At 42.1% G+C, this 21,580-nt stretch overlaps 1 protein-coding gene across 1 annotated transcript in view; it reads right to left on the bottom strand.

Moving 5' to 3' along the window:
* Positions 1-20,259, bottom strand: part of pde4d (phosphodiesterase 4D, cAMP-specific) — a 296,018-nt gene extending 275,759 nt beyond the window's left edge. Inside the window, exon 1 of the mRNA XM_079552154.1 lies at positions 19,939-20,259. Within this exon, the coding sequence (XP_079408280.1) occupies positions 19,939-20,237 (299 nt within the window). The 5' untranslated portion in view covers positions 20,238-20,259. The remainder of the gene's footprint in view (positions 1-19,938) is intronic.
* Between the last annotated feature and the right edge of the window lie 1,321 nt (positions 20,260-21,580).

Raw genomic sequence — 21,580 nt, 5'->3', positions numbered from 1 at the left:
AATTGTACAGGTTTTGTGTTTATTCCCAGGCAAAGGTTCCTACACAGGGAGACACAGGGTGGACAGAGTGCAACACACCGCAGATAACATCTTCATGAACATATCACTGCAGAACACTCAGGAAGTTTACAGTTAAGGGACTATATGGAGTTTAAATTGTTAAAACTAACATGTTCCAGCCATGTCCTAAAGTGTAAAATGAAGCTATTCACCACAACTGCCTCTAAAATCCTTGTAACAGTTGTTACTTCAGGTCATGCAAAAAAAAAAATTGTAGTTTAAGCAGTTCTTATATTGGAAGAGTTTCGTGGCGCGAGGCTTGTGCTAGGCTAGCGCATTTCTATGGTATCAGCTAGCCTGCATTAAAAACAGTCTGACCCGCTCCACAGAGCAAATCACTTATAACGCCAGACTAACCATATAAATGTCTGTGTCGATAGAATCATTTTTGGAATATAACTGACCTTGCATCACATGAATGATCGCATTTTGAGGGACTATTTTCTAGCAGATCACTCCGCCGCTGCGTAGCTTATACAACCACAAAGCTGATGCTGCTCAAATATAAGTTATTTTAAATGCAAAATGGTTAACTACTCTATCGACAAAGACATTTATATCATTAGTCTGGTGTTATAAGTGATTTGCCTCAGACGCTCTGTGGAGCAGGTCAGACTGTTTTTAATGCAGGCTAGCTGATATCGTAGAAATGCGCTAGCCTTGCATTAGCCTAGCGCCACGCAACTCTTCAAACAGAAGAACTGCATAAATTACAAAAAAAATATCTCCAGAAATCAGCAACACTCTGGATAACTAGGAAATGAGGCCCTATGTCAAAAATCCTGAAATATCCCTTTATTATAGGGACTGCAGTTACGTGTAAGGCCTGAGGTGGCAGTAGTGAGCACAAAATGACCAACTTGCATCTAGTCTCTTTCAAAAACACCATGATACCAAGATATAAAGCATCTGACGAAACAAAGAAATCAAGCTAAAGAAACTGGAATGTGTATCGCAATCTATGCAACCATGTCCCAAAACTCAACAGGACTAAAAAGTAATGTGTCATGAGAAAGAATTAGAACATAGTAAGACAGAATAAAAGAAAACATGGAAAACAATCAAGGATTTTTGGCTTAAAGGGGCTGGAAGCAAGTTTGCCATTTTATACTCACTACTGCCACCTCAGGCCATATGTGTAACTGCACCTTCTATATTAAGCATGCATGCGTGCATGACGGCAATTCGGGCCGAAGTGACACATTTTTGAGTGACCGTACAGGATTTTAGAGGCAGTTGTGGTGAACAGGTCTGAGCTCATTCTACACATTAGGACATGGCTGGAACATATAGGGGGAGGAAAATACTTAATTTTAACATTTTTAAACTCCTTATAGTCCCTTTAATAGTACTTTGCACTTAATAGGAAAAAAGCATCAGTCAGGCCTATGTGAGTGTGGTGTAGAGCTGTAGTTTCCGTTGTAGTAATCATAATAGAAAGAAGCTGAAACGAGGGCTGAGAAGGCGATTTGCAGCACCAGCTGTTTGTCACATAAAATTAAAATTAAAATGTTTCCCCTTTTCGTGTCAAAATAGTTGTCCAGTTTATGAACAGCACTTAGTAAAGTCATGGAACATATAGTGTATACTAGGCCTGTCACGATAACAAATTTGAAGTTCGATATATTGAGGCAGGAAAGTATCGTGATAAACGATATTATTGACACTAACGATACTAGATACTGTCAGCTCTCAGGCATAAAAATGACAGTAAACCTTTTGTTCTACACAGTGTAAAAGTCCAGCTTTAGAGTCTTTACAGGCCATTTGTGGAGAACTCAGATCCACCTACTTACTTTCTGTAACATGATTGAATCTGTAAAGTAACCTGGCAGTTGTCCACTTATTTTCCTGAGAGGTGAAAAGCTTTTGAAAGATATCACACTTACTCTCACCGTCTTGGTTTATGACCTATAATTTTGAGCCGTTTCATTTGTTGGATTGCCTTGCACGCAAAGGTTTGCTGTAGATTAATACTGATAAAACATTTGAGGGATAGAGTTTTCTGTCATTTTATGTTTTCATATAATCATAAGGAATTTTATGCATAAAAAAGGGCCCAAAATGCCAATAATTTCGCAGACAAAATCTAAATAATAGATAACGCCAGGATTTCATTTATGGTTTAATTTTGCTGATATACACTAGTTACAAAGACGTTTTCAGAAGGGATTGTTAAGCTTAGACTTGTTAAGCTTTTTAAATAAGCTACAGTATATGGACGTGAAAAAATCTGTAAAAGTTTTGAGAAATTGGGTCCTAAACTTTTGTAATGTCTGCGTATGAGTCTGTATATTTCCCCACTGCAGTCTCCCAGAAAGGAAATGACCATATTTGGATAACGTGAACTTGGCAACCTTTTGTGCTACATGTGGATACCAAACATGTCAATATTTGTGAATGGATCAGGGTGGGAAAGACGAGGGAGCACCGCGCTGTTGTAATGATTTCCTGGATATATCTCCGGCTCATTAGCCGCCCTTTCCCGCTGTGGATCTGATCATCACAACATGAAACATGCCATCTCAGGCCAGGCACTAAACCAGCTTCTACATTGTGCTCCCTACAACACTTGACTGCACAGATGGACTACACCCATCGGATTTGCAGTCATGATTGTCCAAGATTAAATGGCCTGTCTGTGGAAACAGGTAAAAATGTCCTCACTGTTTTAAGTTATTGGAGCATGTGGACAAAAACTAGGTTAATTTACAGATTGGAAATTTAAAGCTTTGCCATTTCAGATTTGTGTGATGTTGCACAAATGGGTAAATCATTCACATTTTGACTGAGCCAGAAAAAACGTTTGTGATCAGGAGGGAGGTTCCCATATCTCTAAATGAATCTTTGTTTCTGGTATGTCATAAAAAGCTGCTGCCTCTCCAGTTCTGTGGATGTAGCGACTGTTGAACATCAGCGCTCGCATCAGGATAGGCTCCAGCATGTTTTGTAGTAGCAAAGCTCTGGTGGATATTTTCACTTCTTGCTGCTCGTAAAGATAAATATAAACTAGGGATGTCCCGATCCAGTTTTATGAAATCCTGGTCGGATTTTTTATTAACACTTTATGCTGGCTACGTGGTCAAAGTACTTGATATCATAACTCGAGTAAAAGTACAGATACTACTGTTCAATTATTACTCCAATAAAGCTAAAAGCTGCTCTGTCAATGTTTTGCTGAGAAAATACTTCAGTGTTCAGAGTAGAGCATACAAATCCATTTAAATAAGTGGTTTCGATATTAACGTGGCCGAATTCACAACCGTGCGACAACATGGGAGGGACAATACAACTGCACAGCGCCACCTACTGTTTTGGAGTGTGCATTTTAAGGCTTTAAAAGCAGAACTAAGTAACTCTTTTTCACTCAAACGTGGCTGTAAATACTGTTTAAGCCTGTTAGCTTCTTCTTCGTGATTCTATTAGTGTGTATTGGTGGCTCCGGTCTGGTGGCAGTCAAGTTGCAATTGTGGTTTTCTGGCCAGAGACACCAGGGGGAGATGGAAGACCCTCCAATCATCCCATTAACACGTATTACCCCCAGAGGGACTACGGAAAGGATTTATTAAGGTGAACAAGTTACTTAGTACTGCTTTAAAATGAATTTACTTTTAACCTTAGAGCCTTCAGAGAAATGTAGTGAGTAAAAGTGAGCAGAGTGAAAATAATCATTTCACAACTAAAACACTACTCGGGTGAAGTACAGATTCTAAAAAACTCTACATAAGTACAGTTCAGCACGGTAATTTACTTTGTTACGGAGCACATCTCACACGGATCCTCCAACCACCACCAACCACTCACTCACACTCTGCTCGCTCAGGCTAAACGGGCTGTCTCACATTCAGGTACTAACCAGGCCCGACCCCGCTGAGCTTTCGGAGATCAGGCATTTCCAAAGATCATTCAAACATTTTTCACAGGGTAGCAAGCTCTAAAAGGTTTCACATAATACCCCCATTAGGATCAGCAAGTCTCGTACCACTACACAAAGTACCTACATTACTGCAAACTGTTTAAAAAGGAGCAAGTATTCAAGGGCGATACTTCCATACTCACACGTTTTGTATTTCAAACTCAGTCGGACAAATAAAACGTGACAAAAACACGGTTCAGAACTGAAATTAATATTCTCTACGACTGAATCATTGGCATGGAGGAATCTTAGATGACAGTCACTGATACAACACTCGTGTCAACTTCCAGCAGAGCGCTATTTGACAGCCATTGTGTTTCCGGGCAGGAGCCAAACTGTATCTATTCTTGTGTGCAACAATCAGACAAATCACATGCGCGCTACATGTATCCGGGCTCCGATTTCCATATCATTCTCCTCTGCGCCCACATATAATTGGATAACCACCTAACATATGGGCGCGCGGCATCTCGGTTGTCACCAAGGGCATAATTTAGAGCTGATTGTGGCTCGCCGCACCTGGCACCGTAAGCCATAGACGTCCTTTTTTTTTTCTTTTTTTTTTTAAGAGATCTTAGAAACACAAGGCTTCCGATTTGAAAAGGTGAAGAGGCTACCGCGATTGGGGATGGCCTATTAAACATTCATATCCTTCCGCTCAGCTAATAAATATATGGAGGACAATCAAATTAAATGGCGGTCTCGCAGTGGTTCTACGGTCTAATCTGGGTTTGAAGGGGGACAATGAAATTTGATATGGTAGTTGGAAGGGGTACAATGACGCAATTAGCGATGAGACGTGACAGAGGTTTTATGAGCTGTTGGGCGTGTGAGCCAGTAATGCTAATGTCTTCGGAGTTTGCAATAGTAAAGTCTCCATTTTTGGTCTTCTTTATATGATCCTGGTTAATCTAAAACTTTTCAAAGAAGCCTTGTTTGGACAGCATCACCTACTGTTCTGGAGTGTGCATTTTAAGGCTTTAAAAGCAGTACTAAGTAACTCTTGCCCCTAGAGGCCAAAAGCGCAACTGCAGGTGTCGTAGCAAGTTACAATTTTTTCATTTATCAATTGTCCGTAAGAGTAAGTACTACGCTGACAGAAAAGGCGAAGGGAGAGAGGGACATTGTACATCCAATTATACAATGGAAACAATTTTTGTCACGCAAACTTGGCTGTAAATACTGTTTAAAGTGGCACTAGCCCGCAGTTAGCTTTGCTGGTTAGCCTGCTAGCTTCTTCTTCCTTTAACTTCCTGAACCTCACTAAAAGGAACAGGTGGTTTTTCCATACTGAGATATGTTCTTACCTTAGCTTAGACGAGTTGATGCGTACCGGTTTGGTCTTTATGTGTGCTCTCAGTCAAGCACAAAGACAAAAGATGTTGTTAGCATTTAGCCTCTCCTCCTCATCTCTATGGACCCAAACGGGGGTGAGTTGGAAGTGACCAAGCTCTTCCACATTTCCCCTATTTAAAAACGGTTGCATAAGTAGTTAGACGATCCAAGTCTAGTTACACAAAATTAAACATGTCGATTTTCTACGCGAATAAAAGGGGTATTATATTGTAAGGCGTAATAACACCTTCGGAGCATTAATATCTTCTCTTGGTCTTTTTGCGTGACTGAGAAAAACGGTGGCCTATACCTTTAAAGGAACAGGCCACAATTTTTCCATACTGAGATATGTTTTTACCTAAGCTTAGACGAGTCGATACATACCTGTCTGGTCTTTACGTGTGCGCTCAGTCATGCAAAAAGACCAAAGACGTTGTTAGCATTTAGCCTCTCCCAGCATATTCCTATCGACTAAGCTCTTCCACAATCCAAGTATAGTCCCACAAAATTATTTTTTTCCATGCAGATAAAAAGGGGTACTATATTGTAAGGCGTAATAACACCTTAGGAGAACATCGACGTCCCTGCAGTACTATACTTGGGTCGTGTAACTTCTGTGGAGAGGCTAAATGCTAACAACATCTTTAGTGTTTTTGCGTGACTGGGCGCACACATAAAGACCAGACAGGTACGCATCAGCTCGTCTAAGCTCAGGTAAGAACATATCTAGTATGCAAAAAAAAAAGGCCTGTTCCTTTAAGGTCACAATTGGCAAAAGGGTGCAATATTGATAGTAATGCAACAGGCTCTTCAAACCTCAAAAATAATCCGGGACGTGCAATAAAACCATGGCAAACACATTCTAAAATGCATGTGCTTCTAGTTTAAGTTCAATATTTAAGTTCTCTCTCAAATATGGATGCTGCTGGATATGTTTAAAACATGCACATCGACTGAATCTTGGTTTGAAAACGCAAATTGCATAATGTTTGTCGAGGCTCACGCGGATGGATTTCTTTCCCCACAGCTATAAGTCAGTAGCGATGGTCAATAATTCATGCTATATGTGTGGACATGCAAGAAGCATACGCAGGCTGGTATGGTGACAGCCGCGCGCCCAGCTTGTGTCGCTGTCACCCTGTGGAGAATAATATGATCCATGCAGCAGAGCAAGCCAACAGCTCAGGGAAGCGCCACGCGATGGGGGATTTGGCACTGGCACTGTAGGATACTTTACGGTTTGCTGTGGCTGTTTTGGCATCTTTGAATAGATGTTTCGCCTTTTCTAAGATATCTATATGTATGAGTGGGGGGTCTTTGATTTGCAAGCATGCAGGAAATTCTTTGGGTTTGCAATATGGTTCATAACAAATTGCCGTCAGTGTGTCAGATGGAAAGGTAGCAATCAAGATGAGTTAAAACATTCATGAATGAAACAAGAGTCCTCCTCTTACGTGTGGTTTTAATGAGGGGAAAAACAAGCATTTTAAGCATCTTGTCGTCAAAAGTAGTTCTAAATGTCCACACACATAGCTTCTGTTTGACAAAGCTGTGTTTTGGATTTGCTCAAGAGTTTTTCAAGAAAATCAACGAATCCCAAAATGTGATTGACTGTTCGGTTATCTTCCATAGTCGCCGTCACTTTGGGAAAAATAAATACTCCATGTCCAAATCGACTTTTAATTGTGGATATAATAAAGGTCTGATTGGAGAAAATGAACATGTAAGAATGGCAATGGCTGGAAAAGTTACCAACTTAGAATCTTTAACACTTTAGACTTTAGAGAGGTTGAAGTTGGTTGAAAACGAAATAGTCGGAACAAGTCAAGTGAAGGTGTGTCGACTTTCTAGATAAAGACAGGGTAAAAAACAAAGAAGAACAGGGCTGGACAATAAATAACAATTAAAAAAACAATAAATGTATGTAAACAGAAAGTAAATAGAGGGTGCAGTAAATAGACTCGAAATCCCATGCGAACTCTGTGCAAACAAAAACATCTTCAAAAGAGCCGCAAAATAGGTAGAAATGTTTGAAGAATGTCAGAGGCAGGCACCAAGCATTAGCACACTGACACTGGGTTTAACTCGCATTATAAGATAAGATGAGATAATGTATGTACTTGTGTATGTACTTTACAACAATTATGAACTGTAAAACCATTGGTGCGACCGGTTCGATTCGAGTTGAATTCCTCTTTCCAATAGCAGCAAAAGACAAGGTAATGGTTTGCTGTTTAGCGTTAGCACTGCTAGTGATCCATCCAATCTGTGGGTTCATCTAATCCATTGATCCATCCAATCCACGGTGCTCCATACCGCCTATGGACCCAGCTGATGGCGAGCTGAAAGCCCAGGACCGAAACCCCTTCAGAACCACTGTTCGGTAGGAGTCGCTGTAGCCTGCTCAGCCCAAACACACGCTCAATCACATTCCATGAACTCTGAACACTGAACCACACATTACAACCCCTAATGAACTGAACTGAGTTCCTTGAACCGGAAAATCGTCCATGGGACTTTTTCCCATTATTTCCTTTTTGTAAATAATGTAAATATTGTACATATTGAATACACCCTTCACACCTTGCTGCACCATAGTCTGTGTCCTGTTGTGGTTTACACTCTGTTCCATGTCCCTCTTCAGAGCCGAGCAATAGAACTTCTGGTCCGAGCCTAATATAACAAACCAAACTCACGTTCCCTATCTCTTGCACTTTAAAGGGAGTGTTACATGTATTACCCAGTTTTGCGTCGGCAGATTTTACAGATCCTCCATACCACATGTTTTTCTGCGACAGGATTGGCCAATAAACCTGTCTATTATAACATTGACCATCATTAAAATCGAGATCAAGACCATTATTAAAAATCACGACTTGATTAAAAGCCCTACGTAGAGCTACGCAACAGAAAATCTTCATCTTAGGAGCCAGCCCGAGAAATCAAACACAAACAAAGCTAAGCACAGCGAACTTCTGGTGAGAAAACAGCATCATGACGTGTTGACATTTTGTTTTGAGCATCGCTTGCTGGCTCCACAGTTCTTAAGGGCTGCAGAAAGTACATGACTGCCTTTACAGCCCATGCACGCAGGATTTATATCTCACCGCACATATCCAATAGCGGTTCCTGCATCATTTGCCGACACCCCTGGGATCTAATCACACAGCCATGGGTTATAGGCCCGGCTAAAAAGCCCTCTCGGCCGACGACGCCTCACAACAGGAGAAACGGGAGACGGGGCAGCAGGAAAATCAACAAGCATTAAATTGGAAAGGCCAGCTTTGATAGGCCAGCGGTGTGATGAGGCTAAACGGGATTACATGCACAGCGCACAGCTATATGTCAGCCTGGACATTTAAGAGTCTGTGAGCCGGTGCGTGTGCAGAGAGAAGGGAAATTACAGGAGCTGTGGATTTGGCTTGGAAGCCAATAACGCAAATATGGAAGGATTTCATTTCTTCAGTCAGTTTCATCCCATTTTTGAAACCAATCAACCACATTTGTCTTCAGTTTTTCAGAAATCCTGCAATCCATATCTGAGACGATTTGCTAATCTGCTAAACCACTAACAAAAGAAGCCTTTTACTGTTTAACTTTTTCTTCACTTTTCTAAGCACAAACAATGTCTTGAATGATGCTTCTTTCCTCAATCAAAAGGCCCACACTGACAGTGGTTTTGACTAGTGCACTTTCAGGTAAACAGTCTGCAATAACAGGGGAAAAAAAAAAAAAAAACACATGGATTGTAGCAGCGTCTAAGTCTGGACTCTTGTTTACTTCTTGTTTTGATTTTCGTCTCTGTAGGACATCCACAAGTCCACGTCGGCTCGACCTTCTCCACGTTTCATCACCCTCCCAAACAATGCCCAAAGCGGGGGAAGGGTTCTGACAGAAGCACCCCCCTCCAGGCTGGTAGTGAGAGGCGCCCCCTGTGGCAGAGACGTCCTCATCAGCCCTGCCCCAGATTTTCTCAGCTCTCGGCTCTTCGCTGACACATTCGGGTGACGTGTCGTACCCCAAGGCCAGTGCCTTGTGACCGAAAGACAATCATCCACAGACACAAGGGGTGGGGGGGTGGGGGCTTAGCTGTCTCTCAGTGAGGTACACTCCAGCGGCATCAAGGGGATGATGGGGAGACAGACAAGTCATAAGTACAGATACAGGCTGGACGATCTGGAAAGTACTATTGATTGTACACTGTAGTAGCTGTGACCATTTATCTGTGTGGGGTTTTGTGCAAAATATACCAGAGATTTTAGTTGTTATGGCCTTGCCTTCCTTCTTCAGCTGGTACTCAGGGTCATCTGCAGTTTTACATTTGTTTTGAACAGGGACAAATGCATTACTAAAGCATGAATTCAATTAAGAAGAAGAACTTTATTTAGGTTAGACACAGTTTACACACAACTGAGTCCCATGTAGGTCTATGTTCAACCCTTTTTCGACCTAGTGAAGAACTGATTTCATCTGGAAGGTCAAATATTTCATGAGGTGGTACTTGGAAGGTTATATACACTGCCCGATCATGAACATAAAGTCTCTACCTGGATTGAGCGGACTGTTCTGATGTGGGGTTGCTGCAGTCAGTCATGCGCCCAAAGAATGAGATAAGCTGACGATCAATCCATCCTGAATTACCAGGTTATCAATGGATTTCTTCTTCCTCGATGGCACGCTGGCATATTCCAAGATGACGATGCCAGGGTTAATCAAGCTCACATTGTGAAATAGTGGTTCAGGAGCATGAGACGTCATTTTTCAACCCATAGATTGTCCACCACAGAGCCCAGATTTCAACCCCATTGAGAATCTTTGTGGCGTGCTGGAGAAGGATTTGCACACTGGTCAAATTCTCCAATCGTCCAAACAAGATTTTGGAAAAATGAATGGAACACTGGATCGACAGCTGTGGCTACTGACTCTGTGAAGCAGAGAGAAAAGAATGATAATGGATGGAAGCTTATATTTGTATAGCGATTTTCACATGACACAAGTCACCCAAAGTGCTTCACACAGTGCAGGGGATTTGTTCTTCATTCACTCCACACACGATGGTGGTAAGCTAGGTACAGTATGTAGCCGAACACGACTGCACACATCTGCGCCAACAGTCCCTCTGATCACATCATCCATCAAGGCTCATTGTATATGCTTTAGTGATTATGATTAGAGTATTTATTTGAGCAATTGGGTTTTTTAAAAGTTATTAGAGAAATTAAAGAAAACACAACAAAGCCTGAAAGGAATAGGCTGAAGCACACAATGCTTATTTATGGCCTTTTTCTGTGGCCATACCGCCTTTGATCTGCCCAATCCCGTCAGACCTTGGAAGCTAAGCAGGGAAGGGCCTGGCAGGACTTGGATGGGAGACTGTTTGGGAACACCAGGAAGCCTAGCGAATGTAGTGAGTGAGTGAGTGAGTGAGTGAGTGAGTGAGTGAGTGAGTGAGTGAGTGAGTGAGTGAGTGAGTGAGTGAGTGAGTGGTGATGGTCCGAGGGGCCGATGGCGCAGACTGGTTGCCTCGCTTCCGTCAGTCTACCCCAGGGCAGCTGTGGCTACAATAGTAGCTTACCACCACTGTGTTTGGAGTGAATGAATAGTGCAAAACCGATGCATTATTTTATTAGTGGTCGGGGAAACCGAAGTACCCGGAGGAAACCTACGCAGATACAGGGAGAAGAACGAGCGCTAACCACTGCGCCACCGTGTTACCAACATTGGTGCGAGAAGCCTGTTAACCACAATACAAATCTAAACCCATAACAATCTGAATGGTAATCTGACTTTAAGTGGACATGGACTCCTTTTGAAATATTTTAACTCCACTGTAAAGAAGAAGCAGAGTGCAGGTGCTTTTTTCCAATAATCTGTCAATTACTCTTAGAAAATAGACAATTGTCTATAAAAAAAAAGTGGCTCGGGGCAATGAGTGCACTGCCGTTTTGTCCTCAAGTGAGACACTTCAGCCCTGGGCCTCCAGCGTCTGTGTACACTGTACGCTGGTGAACGAATGTGTGAATGGTTTTTCAATGTTGAGTGCTTTGAATGCCCAATAGAGGTTGGAAAGCGCTACATAAACACATCTATAAGGGCAAAGGCCAGCAGGCTTTCCTTATTAAACTATAGCCTTTTCAATGTAGCATTCCAAACCATGCTTTACAGTTACCACAACAGGTTGTACTCTGCCCAAACCACAAGACCATAAGCCTAAGCTGCTCCTGCACACGCGGAGATAGGCATCAAATAGACCCAGGGGAAGGAGCGATATTATGAGACAAACTGCGGCATTTATGATGAAAACTGGATAAAAGCACGAAATGTAAACACCACATGCTCATGGCCGATTGCCAGACGGCCTTCAATCATAATTACTCATCTCCCAACGTCAAACAGCCACAGATGAAAAATCCTTAAAGTGCACGAGAAAGCTCTTCAGTCTGTAAATACCAGGAGGCTGAGACCAATGGGGATTTATATCGAGAAAAAAGATGAGAGATGTGGCATTTTGTATTGACACAAACAAGCAGCGCTTCAGATAATTTGCAAGAGAGGAAAAAAAAGAGTTTTTGGAGACAGTTGTTGCTTTGATATGCTAGGGCAGTTTTGGAAGTGTTTTTTTTTAAAGAATATGCGCTGAAAAGAGGAGTCACAAGATGCAGTGGACAGCGTATACGTGTGCTTGTTTATAATTAGATCTAAAGGCGACCAGAGGCAAGAGCGTCCTCCAAACTTTTGTTTACACTAGCAAGGATGATTAATGGTCTACAAAAAAAGAGATGTGCAAAGTGTTCTCAAATTAAATGGACTATGAGGAGCAATCCTGCATAGTGAACAAGGGTTTTGGGTGTTTGTTTATCTTTTCACCTGCAGTTTGAAGCTGAGGGTTTGACTAGCCTACAATGCAGTGAATAGGTTCAGACTGGGCTTTTGAAATCCTTTTGGACGTCTTTGCAAATGTGTTTCCAGTTTTACTAAAAGGATTTGTCATTCAATTACAATGAGAACTTGGACTATGAGGGTTTTTTTTTAAATTGTAAATTAGCACCGTTGTCACCATCTTGGGTAATGGGGCGATGCTGCTCCACAGTGAAGCTGAAATTGTCAACATGAGTGCTGAGAAGTTGCACCCTAAGGCAGAGATGCACGTACAGTAAGTCCCTGACCCGCAAGTCCAAGTCCCTGAGTGGCAAGTCCTATTTTATAGCCTATGTTTATCGACTAATTACAATCACAGCTCAATAAAACAGTTTTAAAACCAACAAAAAACCTGTAAATTAAAAACAACTATCAGACAAATACGAGCCCAGGACTCCCACACAACCAATAATGTGTCTTTTTGTCTAACGCCACAATATCTCTATTAAGCCTAACGCCACTCAGACTCAGACAATCTCAATGCAAAAGAAAGTTGGGAAAACACAACAATAATATGAACTGTTCAGTACTGTCGACTGCTGTGGTGAAGGCAGACCCTGTGTCGCTCATTCATTCAGCTATTCCTCCCACACCATTACATTTCTTGGCTCAGTTTTGTAAAAGCAATATCAGTAGTTATCACAGCTGTACTGTCACAAACATGTCAGCGATATCAGCTTCAGTATGTGGCCTGTATCATGCAGTAAAAACTAAATCTGTTGCACCGTCCACTGTGGTGATATGAACACTTTCACAGAAGAGAGGCAATGACAGTCTTACCTTGAACACGCAGGTTTACAGACTGTTGATATGAGGCTTATTCTTAAGCATCTTCAGCTTGTAGCTACACAACAGGACCCTGCTGTATCAGTTGCCAGATTTTGGTCTGACAAAGTATTCCTTTAACAATGTAGTAGTCTCGTATAGGTGACGATTGGATCATTTATCACTTTACTGAGTAGTAGCTTTAACATAACTTAGCAGCTCAAACGTCTTCCTTCGCGCTGTGGCGCTTATATTCCGCCAGTGTTAACCACGAATCCGAGTCAAGTCTTGAATTTTTAGGGGACGAGTCTCTAAAAATAGCGACTTAAGTAAGACCCGAATCTGAGTTTTAAGTCCTCATCTTTGCTCATGAAGATATATATCGGTCAATTGTCAGTAGGGCCTACTTGGTACTGACCGAAATGCTCCGGTAGGGGGCGGTATCTAAAAATTTAAATTCTTTCTGTGCCAAGTTTCGGTTCTTTTTTCTCTCCAGACGTCAATTTATGACCCGCAGTAAGTATAAATATAGCAACATGAATGTGTGCGCAGATAATGAGCCGCTTCAGCGCAAATGGAGGCTGTTTTCTTAAAGCGAAGCAAAGCTACACATTACTAAACTTTTGTAATAGAGATGACAGAGCCGCAGACTGCGTTAGGACTGAGCTAGGACTAAAGGACTTACACCGGTTGTAAAACCCCGAGCTTAATTAAACCAGTTAAAAACCAGGACTAAACCAGGAGCATATAAGAAACTTTAGTTTTTAGGCAAACTGAAAAGCAAAACCAAGCAGTGACAGTAAGAAAGACTCTTTAGCTTTAGCGACAGACTCACAGAGGCTGAGCAGTGCTGTTGTTTACAACATTACCAGCAGCTGCAGCGAGGGGAATATCATATATTATTTGTGGAAAGTGAGCGCTCACCCTGTATTAGACATTCTTGGTACAGTTTTGGTAAATTATTAGTAGCAGAATGAGCGCTCACACCATGTAAAGATCTTTGACGTGTGAAGTTGCTTTCGCTTCGTCAAAGAGCAGTGTGTTTAGAAAAGTTTAGCTGAAAGAAACTGTGACATGATGTGGATCTGTCTCTGCAGCTCAGGAGGTAATAATGTCCTTTCTCTCTTTTTATCGCTGCTTAAAGGGGCTACATGCAAGTTAGCCATTTTATACTCACTACTGCCACCTCAGGTCATACATGTAACTGCACCTTCTATATTAAGCGTGTGCATGACGGCAATTCGGACCCGAAGTGCCACCTTTTTGAGTGACAGTGCAGGATTTTAGAGGCAGTTATGGTGAACAGGTCTGGGCTCATTCTACACATTAGGACATTGTTCGAACATTTAGAGGGAGGAAATTAGATCATTTTTAAACTCTGTATAGTCCCTTTAAGTAGAAATTGTGCTCAAAATACGAAGTTACAGGTGACTCTGCTGCGGCCGGCGTAGCTTCTGTTGTGCTGTCCTGAACGATACTTTATTATACACGTTATTTTAAGTGAATAAATATGACATAGGTATCAAAAAAAGTACCATTAACTCATTGATTGCCAGCCATTTTCAAATCAGAGAGCTCCCCACTGCCAGAGGTTTTTCAGGATTTTGACTGTTTTTTCAAGACCAACAGAAAATTTAGGTCTAGGTCTATGTCAACATGAACCCACCAAAAGAAAGATCAGACTCTCTTCTTTCATCTAAAAAAAAAGTTTGTTTGAACCTCTTTCCATTCTTTAGTAATCGTCCGTAGAAAATAGGTGAAATCACCCAAAAAGCTGCCACCTAGTGACTCAATAAAAGTAGTTCTTTTATTGAGTCACTAGGTGGCAGCATTAGGCAGCACAACTAAGATTTTAACACAAAACATGCTCAAGGCTTTGCTGCACCTGTTCCCGTTGAAAACCCTAATTGACATCTATAGAAGTCATTGGCAGTCAATGAGTTAAGCAGGTATTGTTAAAGTAGTGGTATTGAAAAAAAAAAAAACGGTACCCAGCCCTAATTGTAAGTTTAGGCCACAAGCTCATCATAAAGGTTTGGTGTATGTTTCTGTTTTTAGTTTTAGGACAGTGTAGTTGCTTCTGATGTAGCGACAAATAACACTGCAATGTTCTACAGTGTGGCATCTTAAGTGCTTGAATTCAAATAAATGAAGATATGAAAAACAGGTCAATGCCACCAGCAATTCCACCATAATTTCTGTCCATAAACACGCCATTGTTGGTGCCTACAAAGCCATTACAAAACACAACACTTGCTGCGTGTTTTGACAGGGAACAACATTTTTACTGCTAAATCTGCATTAGTCTACATGTAAGCAAAGCATGTGAAACCGACGTGACACTGCGGCGCATCTGCTTCTCAGGCGCGTGTGAAATCCAAGAAAACCAGATTAATTTACTCGTATGTGCCTTGGTCATAATTAGCCTCCCGTGCAAAATTTGATTTGTTTGGTGCTAATCGACTTGTTGCTACGCTCCTGAAGCTGAAATGGAAAAAATCGAGCACAATGTTGAGTTCAAACGCGGCACAGTTTGAGAAGAATCTTTAAATTGCAAGTATGGCAGTAAGTAAGGTGAGGAATTCAGTTTGCGGTCCATATTTCAAATCAACATTAGACAGACAGCTGAACAGCAAGATGTATCCAAGAGTCAGTACAGTACAGCTCTAAACTACGAGGTCGTCAGGTTTAGTGGACACATTATGCATAATTGTGGCTTATAAACATTATATTCAACGCATCAGCATTTATGATTTGCATTATATAACTGTAAATAATATACATGTATGGAAACGTCGGTTTGTGAGTAAGGACTGTGTTGATCAGGATTTTGAATTAGCCTGGGGCGCCCTCTGCAGGCAGCTATGGTAATGAGAAACTGAAAGAACAAAATGGAATAGTGTTAGGGTTCAATACTCTGTAGGTGATTTGCCCGTGGAAGAGCCTGGTAGCTTCCAACTTCACCCCCGTTTGGAGCAATAAGAATACATTGGGAGAGGCCAAATGCTAACAACATCTTTGGTCGCTTTGTGTGACTGAGCTCACACACGAAGACCAGACAGGTACGCATCAACTCGTCTAAGCTCAGGCAAGAACATATCTCAGTATGTAAAAATGGTGACCTGTTCCTTTAAGCATTTCTTGGTAAAAAGACGACCTTATTCCGCCCCGCCCACTTTTGCCACTTTTTGCTTTGTCTCTGCACTTCCGTTGTACAGACACTTACGCTCGGAGAACGAGGGAAAATATTCTCCGCTCAAATCTGATGTTTAGTCGATTGATTTGTGTAAAATGGCCAATGTTCATTTGCACCAACAAGTCAACACTGCACCGTTTCTCAGCGCGGCCGAAAAACGGCTTTGTTTTCGTGTAATAACTGATTTTATGTGGACTTCTCCAGTCACATGTTAACAGATAGGAGAAAAGGGGCGGGCACAAATCCACGCAAACTTCTGTAATATGGTGAATAGTTTATGAATTAACAGAGCAAACGATCATGAACCGTCAATACCAGTACGTCATGTCGAGAACATATTGTCCATGACCAATAATTGACAGGTCTGCACCGTCTTCATCCTTCTCTTTCTTAGCCATCACCATTCACTAAACCCTTTCTCCAGGTTGACTCGTGACTCAGGAGTGTTGCTCGTAACAGTCTTACATTAGTGTGTATTAGACTGCCATAAAGCAGTTCATCTCACTGCAAGAATGAGAACAGAGCCGTATAAAGAGAAAGGTGCTAGTGGGGTTTTCTGACTAGAGACTGCTGGAGGAGATGATGGACCCTCCAATCATCCTATAAAGACTTAGAAAGACTGTGAAAATGATGTATTTAGGTAAAAATGTTACTTAGCTCTGCTTTAATATGTTCATTTCTCGCTGTGTAAAGAACACTTGAAGAACTGATTCAGTTGTGATTAATCTTACAGGCTTGTTCAGTACTTGCATTTTATATGAAAGCATAAATGAATGAATGAAAGCTTGTTTGTGTGGGGCTTTTCACAAGACACAAGTCACCCAAAGTGCTTCACACAGTTTTTTAGGGGATTTGTACTTCATTCGGGTAATTCTGGCTCATTTTGGTCATTTCCCATGGTTTTCATGTCATTTCCCTCCCATTTACTACCACAAGGTCGTCTCCGAGCCACTTTCCTCAGTCACTTCCATCTGTGCACACGTCTTGGCTCCTCTCCTCCCTTCCTCCATCCTTTGCAGCCTCCTCTTCCTCGCGACTGTTCTGCCACTTTGACAGGGCCCATTCTGTCGCCCGCATGGCTCGGGCTTTCTATAGCTGCAGATTTGTATCTAAATGAAGAAGCAATTCTTTCTGGGCGGCGAAAGGAAACAACCGCATGGCAATTGACACAGATTTTGGGCTCCGTCAACGATCGCTTAAAGCCAACTAAGATGACCTTTTCCGGTTTCATTTGCTTTGCTATCCCCCGTGCTTCTCGGAAGGGAGTCATAATTGGGGCAGAGATATTTCCAACCACATGACCCGTCCTGTCTGTGTGACAAGCTGCAATTTTTTTTTTTCTGTTGATCAAATTGGCACACTGGGACAAAAAAATACGAAATGTGGATTGATTGATTGATTCCTGGTTAAAAGTGTTTCAAGAGTAACACAATTTGCACTTGAAAGACACAAATCAATCTGGATACCTTTGCCTCAAAATAACAAATAAATGTTTAATGAAAAATCAAAATCTGGAGCCAACAGGGCAGTTTCTAGACATATACGCAGACGAGGTCTTAAAGCTTAATGCTTAGCCTTAAATTGAGAAGAACATTTGTAATTTCTTGGATGCTTTCTTGCATAACAAACGTTAAATAGCAGGTAATTGCTAGAAATCCGATCCTAACAATTACCTGCTATATTTTCTTTACAGATAGAGACTAGCACATCCATTATTGTACACTACTGAAAACGCCAAGGCTGAGTGGTTGAAAAGTACTTTTAAAAGCCTGAAGAAGCACAGAACCGATAACCCGAGCACATACATGTTTTGGCCTCAGTTCGGCAAGTGTTAAACCTCTCCCTGACATATGCAGGATTATCTCATGTGTAAGAAGCATGTCCACCTTTGTAGGTATTAGGCGCGCTGCATGTGTTCAGAGCCAGTTTGTGCAGTCTGCCCTATATATAGTCTATAAGGAGGATGCTACAATTTGCTCTGGTTTCAGAATAGCTCCGAATTGGTCTGTAGCTACATGAAATTGTAACAAAACAAAGGCACATGAATAGATTGACGGCACGCTTAATTCACACAAAGCCAGATTAAGTGTGTGTGGGTCTATTGTTTTGTACGATAAGCCTCTCTTGAACACCTACGTGACTACTCCGAGTGGACGTTCAGTAGTCAGCAGAGATTTAGCATGTGAATAAAAACATAGCTGCTAATAATTAGAACTGAAACAAATGTAATGCTAATTTTGTGGTGCATACAGGAAGTGGCTTTAGATATTGGATCCTAAAATACCATACCAAAAGAATGCCAATTATGCTAAACCTATTTTTTAGGTTTCAACCATGTTATAATATTGTTCCTTGGTTTAAAAAATACCTGAATTAGTATTTCACTTCATTTTTGCAGTTGGATTTTTGAGTAAACCAACCTGTATTTCCTCAGTAAATTAAACACAAAACTATCCTGAAAAACATCACCAGACCCTCCTCTGTTCATAACTGGACATTACATTCTTTGTTCTGTCATGTGTCATTCTCGGTGCTGCCTGCAGAGGGCGCTCTGGACCAACTCGAAATCCTATCCAGTCTAGACTTTCACTTCTTAGTCTTTTCCACACAAAGACACACACACATTTCTAAACTTAAAATATCAATGTCTCGGTACTCAAAACAATGTTTATTAGCCTTAATATGTTCAATAAGTATATGTTATCAGCAGAATCTGCGAGATTGTTGTTCACTTTTTCGGATAAGTGATTTATAGTCACTAGGACAAGGTTTTCATTCTCATAGTCAATTGATTAAAAAAAATCCCCAAAGAGAATGAATACATTGTTGTGCTACTCGATACATCTAATAAGTGACTGCTCTTACTCCTCCAACTACAGAGTACAGATGATGACTCAAGAACCTTCATCTCCGACTACCCCCAGGTTTGCCTCTTGTCTCAGACGCTACAGGACATTGGCGGTTGCAGGAGAAATAAATACTCAGCTGTTTCGCAAGTTGGAGTCTCCAACCAACAAAGAAAAAGGGCACGCACACACGGACACACGCACGCGCTTATGCTGTGCCAGGACCAGACCCCGGACTAAACCACATCTTCCATCTCCACTATACAACACAGTGACATGGTCTTTCGGATCAATTAGGAACCAAAGCCAGCCCATAAGTGCATTGACATCGACCTCCTTATAGTGGACGCGCGTAAACCCCGCGTGCGTGTGGGGAAGAGTGCATGCATCCTCTGCGTGACCTCCCCCAAGACCAGTGATTAGCGATATTTTCTGACTGCTTCTCTGTGCCTCACTGAAAAAATCAGATAATCAAGCAGTTCTAATTGACTCGCTTGTCTTGTATGATGATAGATGTCTTGACCTATTCTAAGTGTCTCCTAAAAGTGAAGATGTGTACGCGTTTGCGTGAAGAGATCAGCCTCAAAAGGGGACGTTGATTGTTTGAAGCGGACTGTAGTGTTCCGGCTCTAATCTGTCACATCAGCTACTGTACACTGAGGAGTACACTGTCTTCCTGTCATTCCTCGCAGCATGGCGAGTGACAGCGGTATAGTTGTTTACGGACTGAAAATAAAAAGTGATGTCAACCAAAAGTGGAGAGAACACAACCGTAAAATGTCTTATTCAATCTTAAAAGTTCGCACTAAAACCAAGCTGAAAGACTTGCCCGCGCGTAAGCGGCACACAACGCCCATCATGTTCAGAAAGAGGAACAAAACTGTAACGTGCAGCGTCCTTACCGTCGAAGCCCTTGAAACGACGACGGCCACGACATCCTGGATTTTTTAAGCCCAGGACGGTGGCCCGTGTCCATGGCGTAAGTCCTGTCCATGTTCCTCGGGAGCAGGTATCTCTCGGTGTCCGAAAAGCCCCTTTGTCTGACGCGCTCGTTCTTACGCACGGCCAGCGCGTGGTGCAGCGGTGTGAGCGCTGCCTGGTTCTGCTGCCTCCACAAATGTTTAGGCGCCTTCGCACTCGCGCCGGTTCCGCCGCTGGCCACCAGCGCCACCGAGCCCACTGTCCCGCAGGCAGGGTCCATCCTCCCACCTCCTCTGTCTGCTTATAAACGCTGGCTAAACAATAGCCTGTCTAAAGTGCATTTAGCAGGTTAACTGGGTATTGCTTTGAATATGTTTACCGCTACAGCATCAAGTTCTGAAAAATTAGGTCAAATACATTCATAAGCATTGGAGAAAAGTTTTTCCTCTCTCTATAAGTCCCAAATCCACTTTTTTGTGAACAACTTTAACCTGAGTTGTTTGAAGAAAAATACAAGACCTCCAACTAAACACTGGCCCAGCTGTATCCATTTACGCACAATGAGGCAGCCCTCTATAACTCTCTTTTGGAAAAGTACCCCTGAGTGACGCTACAAGGAGATTAAACTCTCGGATCCAAACAGCTGTCCCGGTACACGCCCATCCTAACGAGGTGCTGCTTTACAGTGTGTCCAGCGCGGGACAGTCCAAACGGGATACATGGGTAAAACTTTTAACCCCCGAAGCTCCTCTCCTCCCGACGCACGGCCGGGTATGCGTAAAAAGGCACCAGAGCAGACAGCAGCACTCGCCTGTTGTGTTTCCCCAGTCCCGGGCTGGAACAGGCAGGCAGGCAGGATATAACCGGATGATACATTAAACATGAGGGGAGCTACTCAAAGCACCTCCCTTCGCATATGCTCCGTGAGGCAGGGTGGAGAGTGGACGAGAGGCAGGTGGAGGCACAATAACACAACACACTGTAAGCAACGCCACTCTATTATGATGGATAAAAAAAACAGGCCTTAGGAGCTATATCAGAATAATTAGAGATAGGTACTTATGTCAGGTGTTTACACTTGTTTTACGTCCAGTTTGGACATTTTAAGCAATTTAAATCAGTTTTGGATTCAGTTTGTTAACTGTATACTTATATCCTGTGTAGTCCCGATAGGACCTTGAGCTATAGTTCTTGGGAGGTCAAATATTTCACAAAGTACTCGGTGTGAAAAGTTTGAGACCCACTGCCAAGGTTTCTCCTGTGGCATTGAAGGATGGGTCAAATGAAGAAGACAAATTTCCCTACTGAGACGAGCTTACCTTATCCATCCGTGTTGGCTAAAGAGAATATTCGAGGTGGTCATAACGGTGCTTAAAGCTCACAACAATGACTGCTTTACTTCAGGCCATGTTGGATTGGATTCCGCATTTCGTTGCAATGTTCATTAAAATAACTTTAAACAAAAGAGCAGGAGAGACATTTTTACTTTTCAAAGTTTGAATAACAAACTAAATCCACGTCGACCCCTGTGGAGTGCGCTCTGATGTGAATTTGAAAGAGTAATTCGATTTTCAGTCTTGTTTCTCCCTTTGTAACTGCGGTGTACATTACAGTGTCCCAACA

This window comes from Gobius niger, assembly GCF_951799975.1.
Source record: "Gobius niger genome assembly, chromosome: 1".
Lineage (NCBI taxonomy): Eukaryota > Metazoa > Chordata > Actinopteri > Gobiiformes > Gobiidae > Gobius > Gobius niger.
The sequence above is the reverse complement of the archived record's forward strand: the minus strand, read 5'-3'. Positions and strand labels throughout refer to the sequence as shown.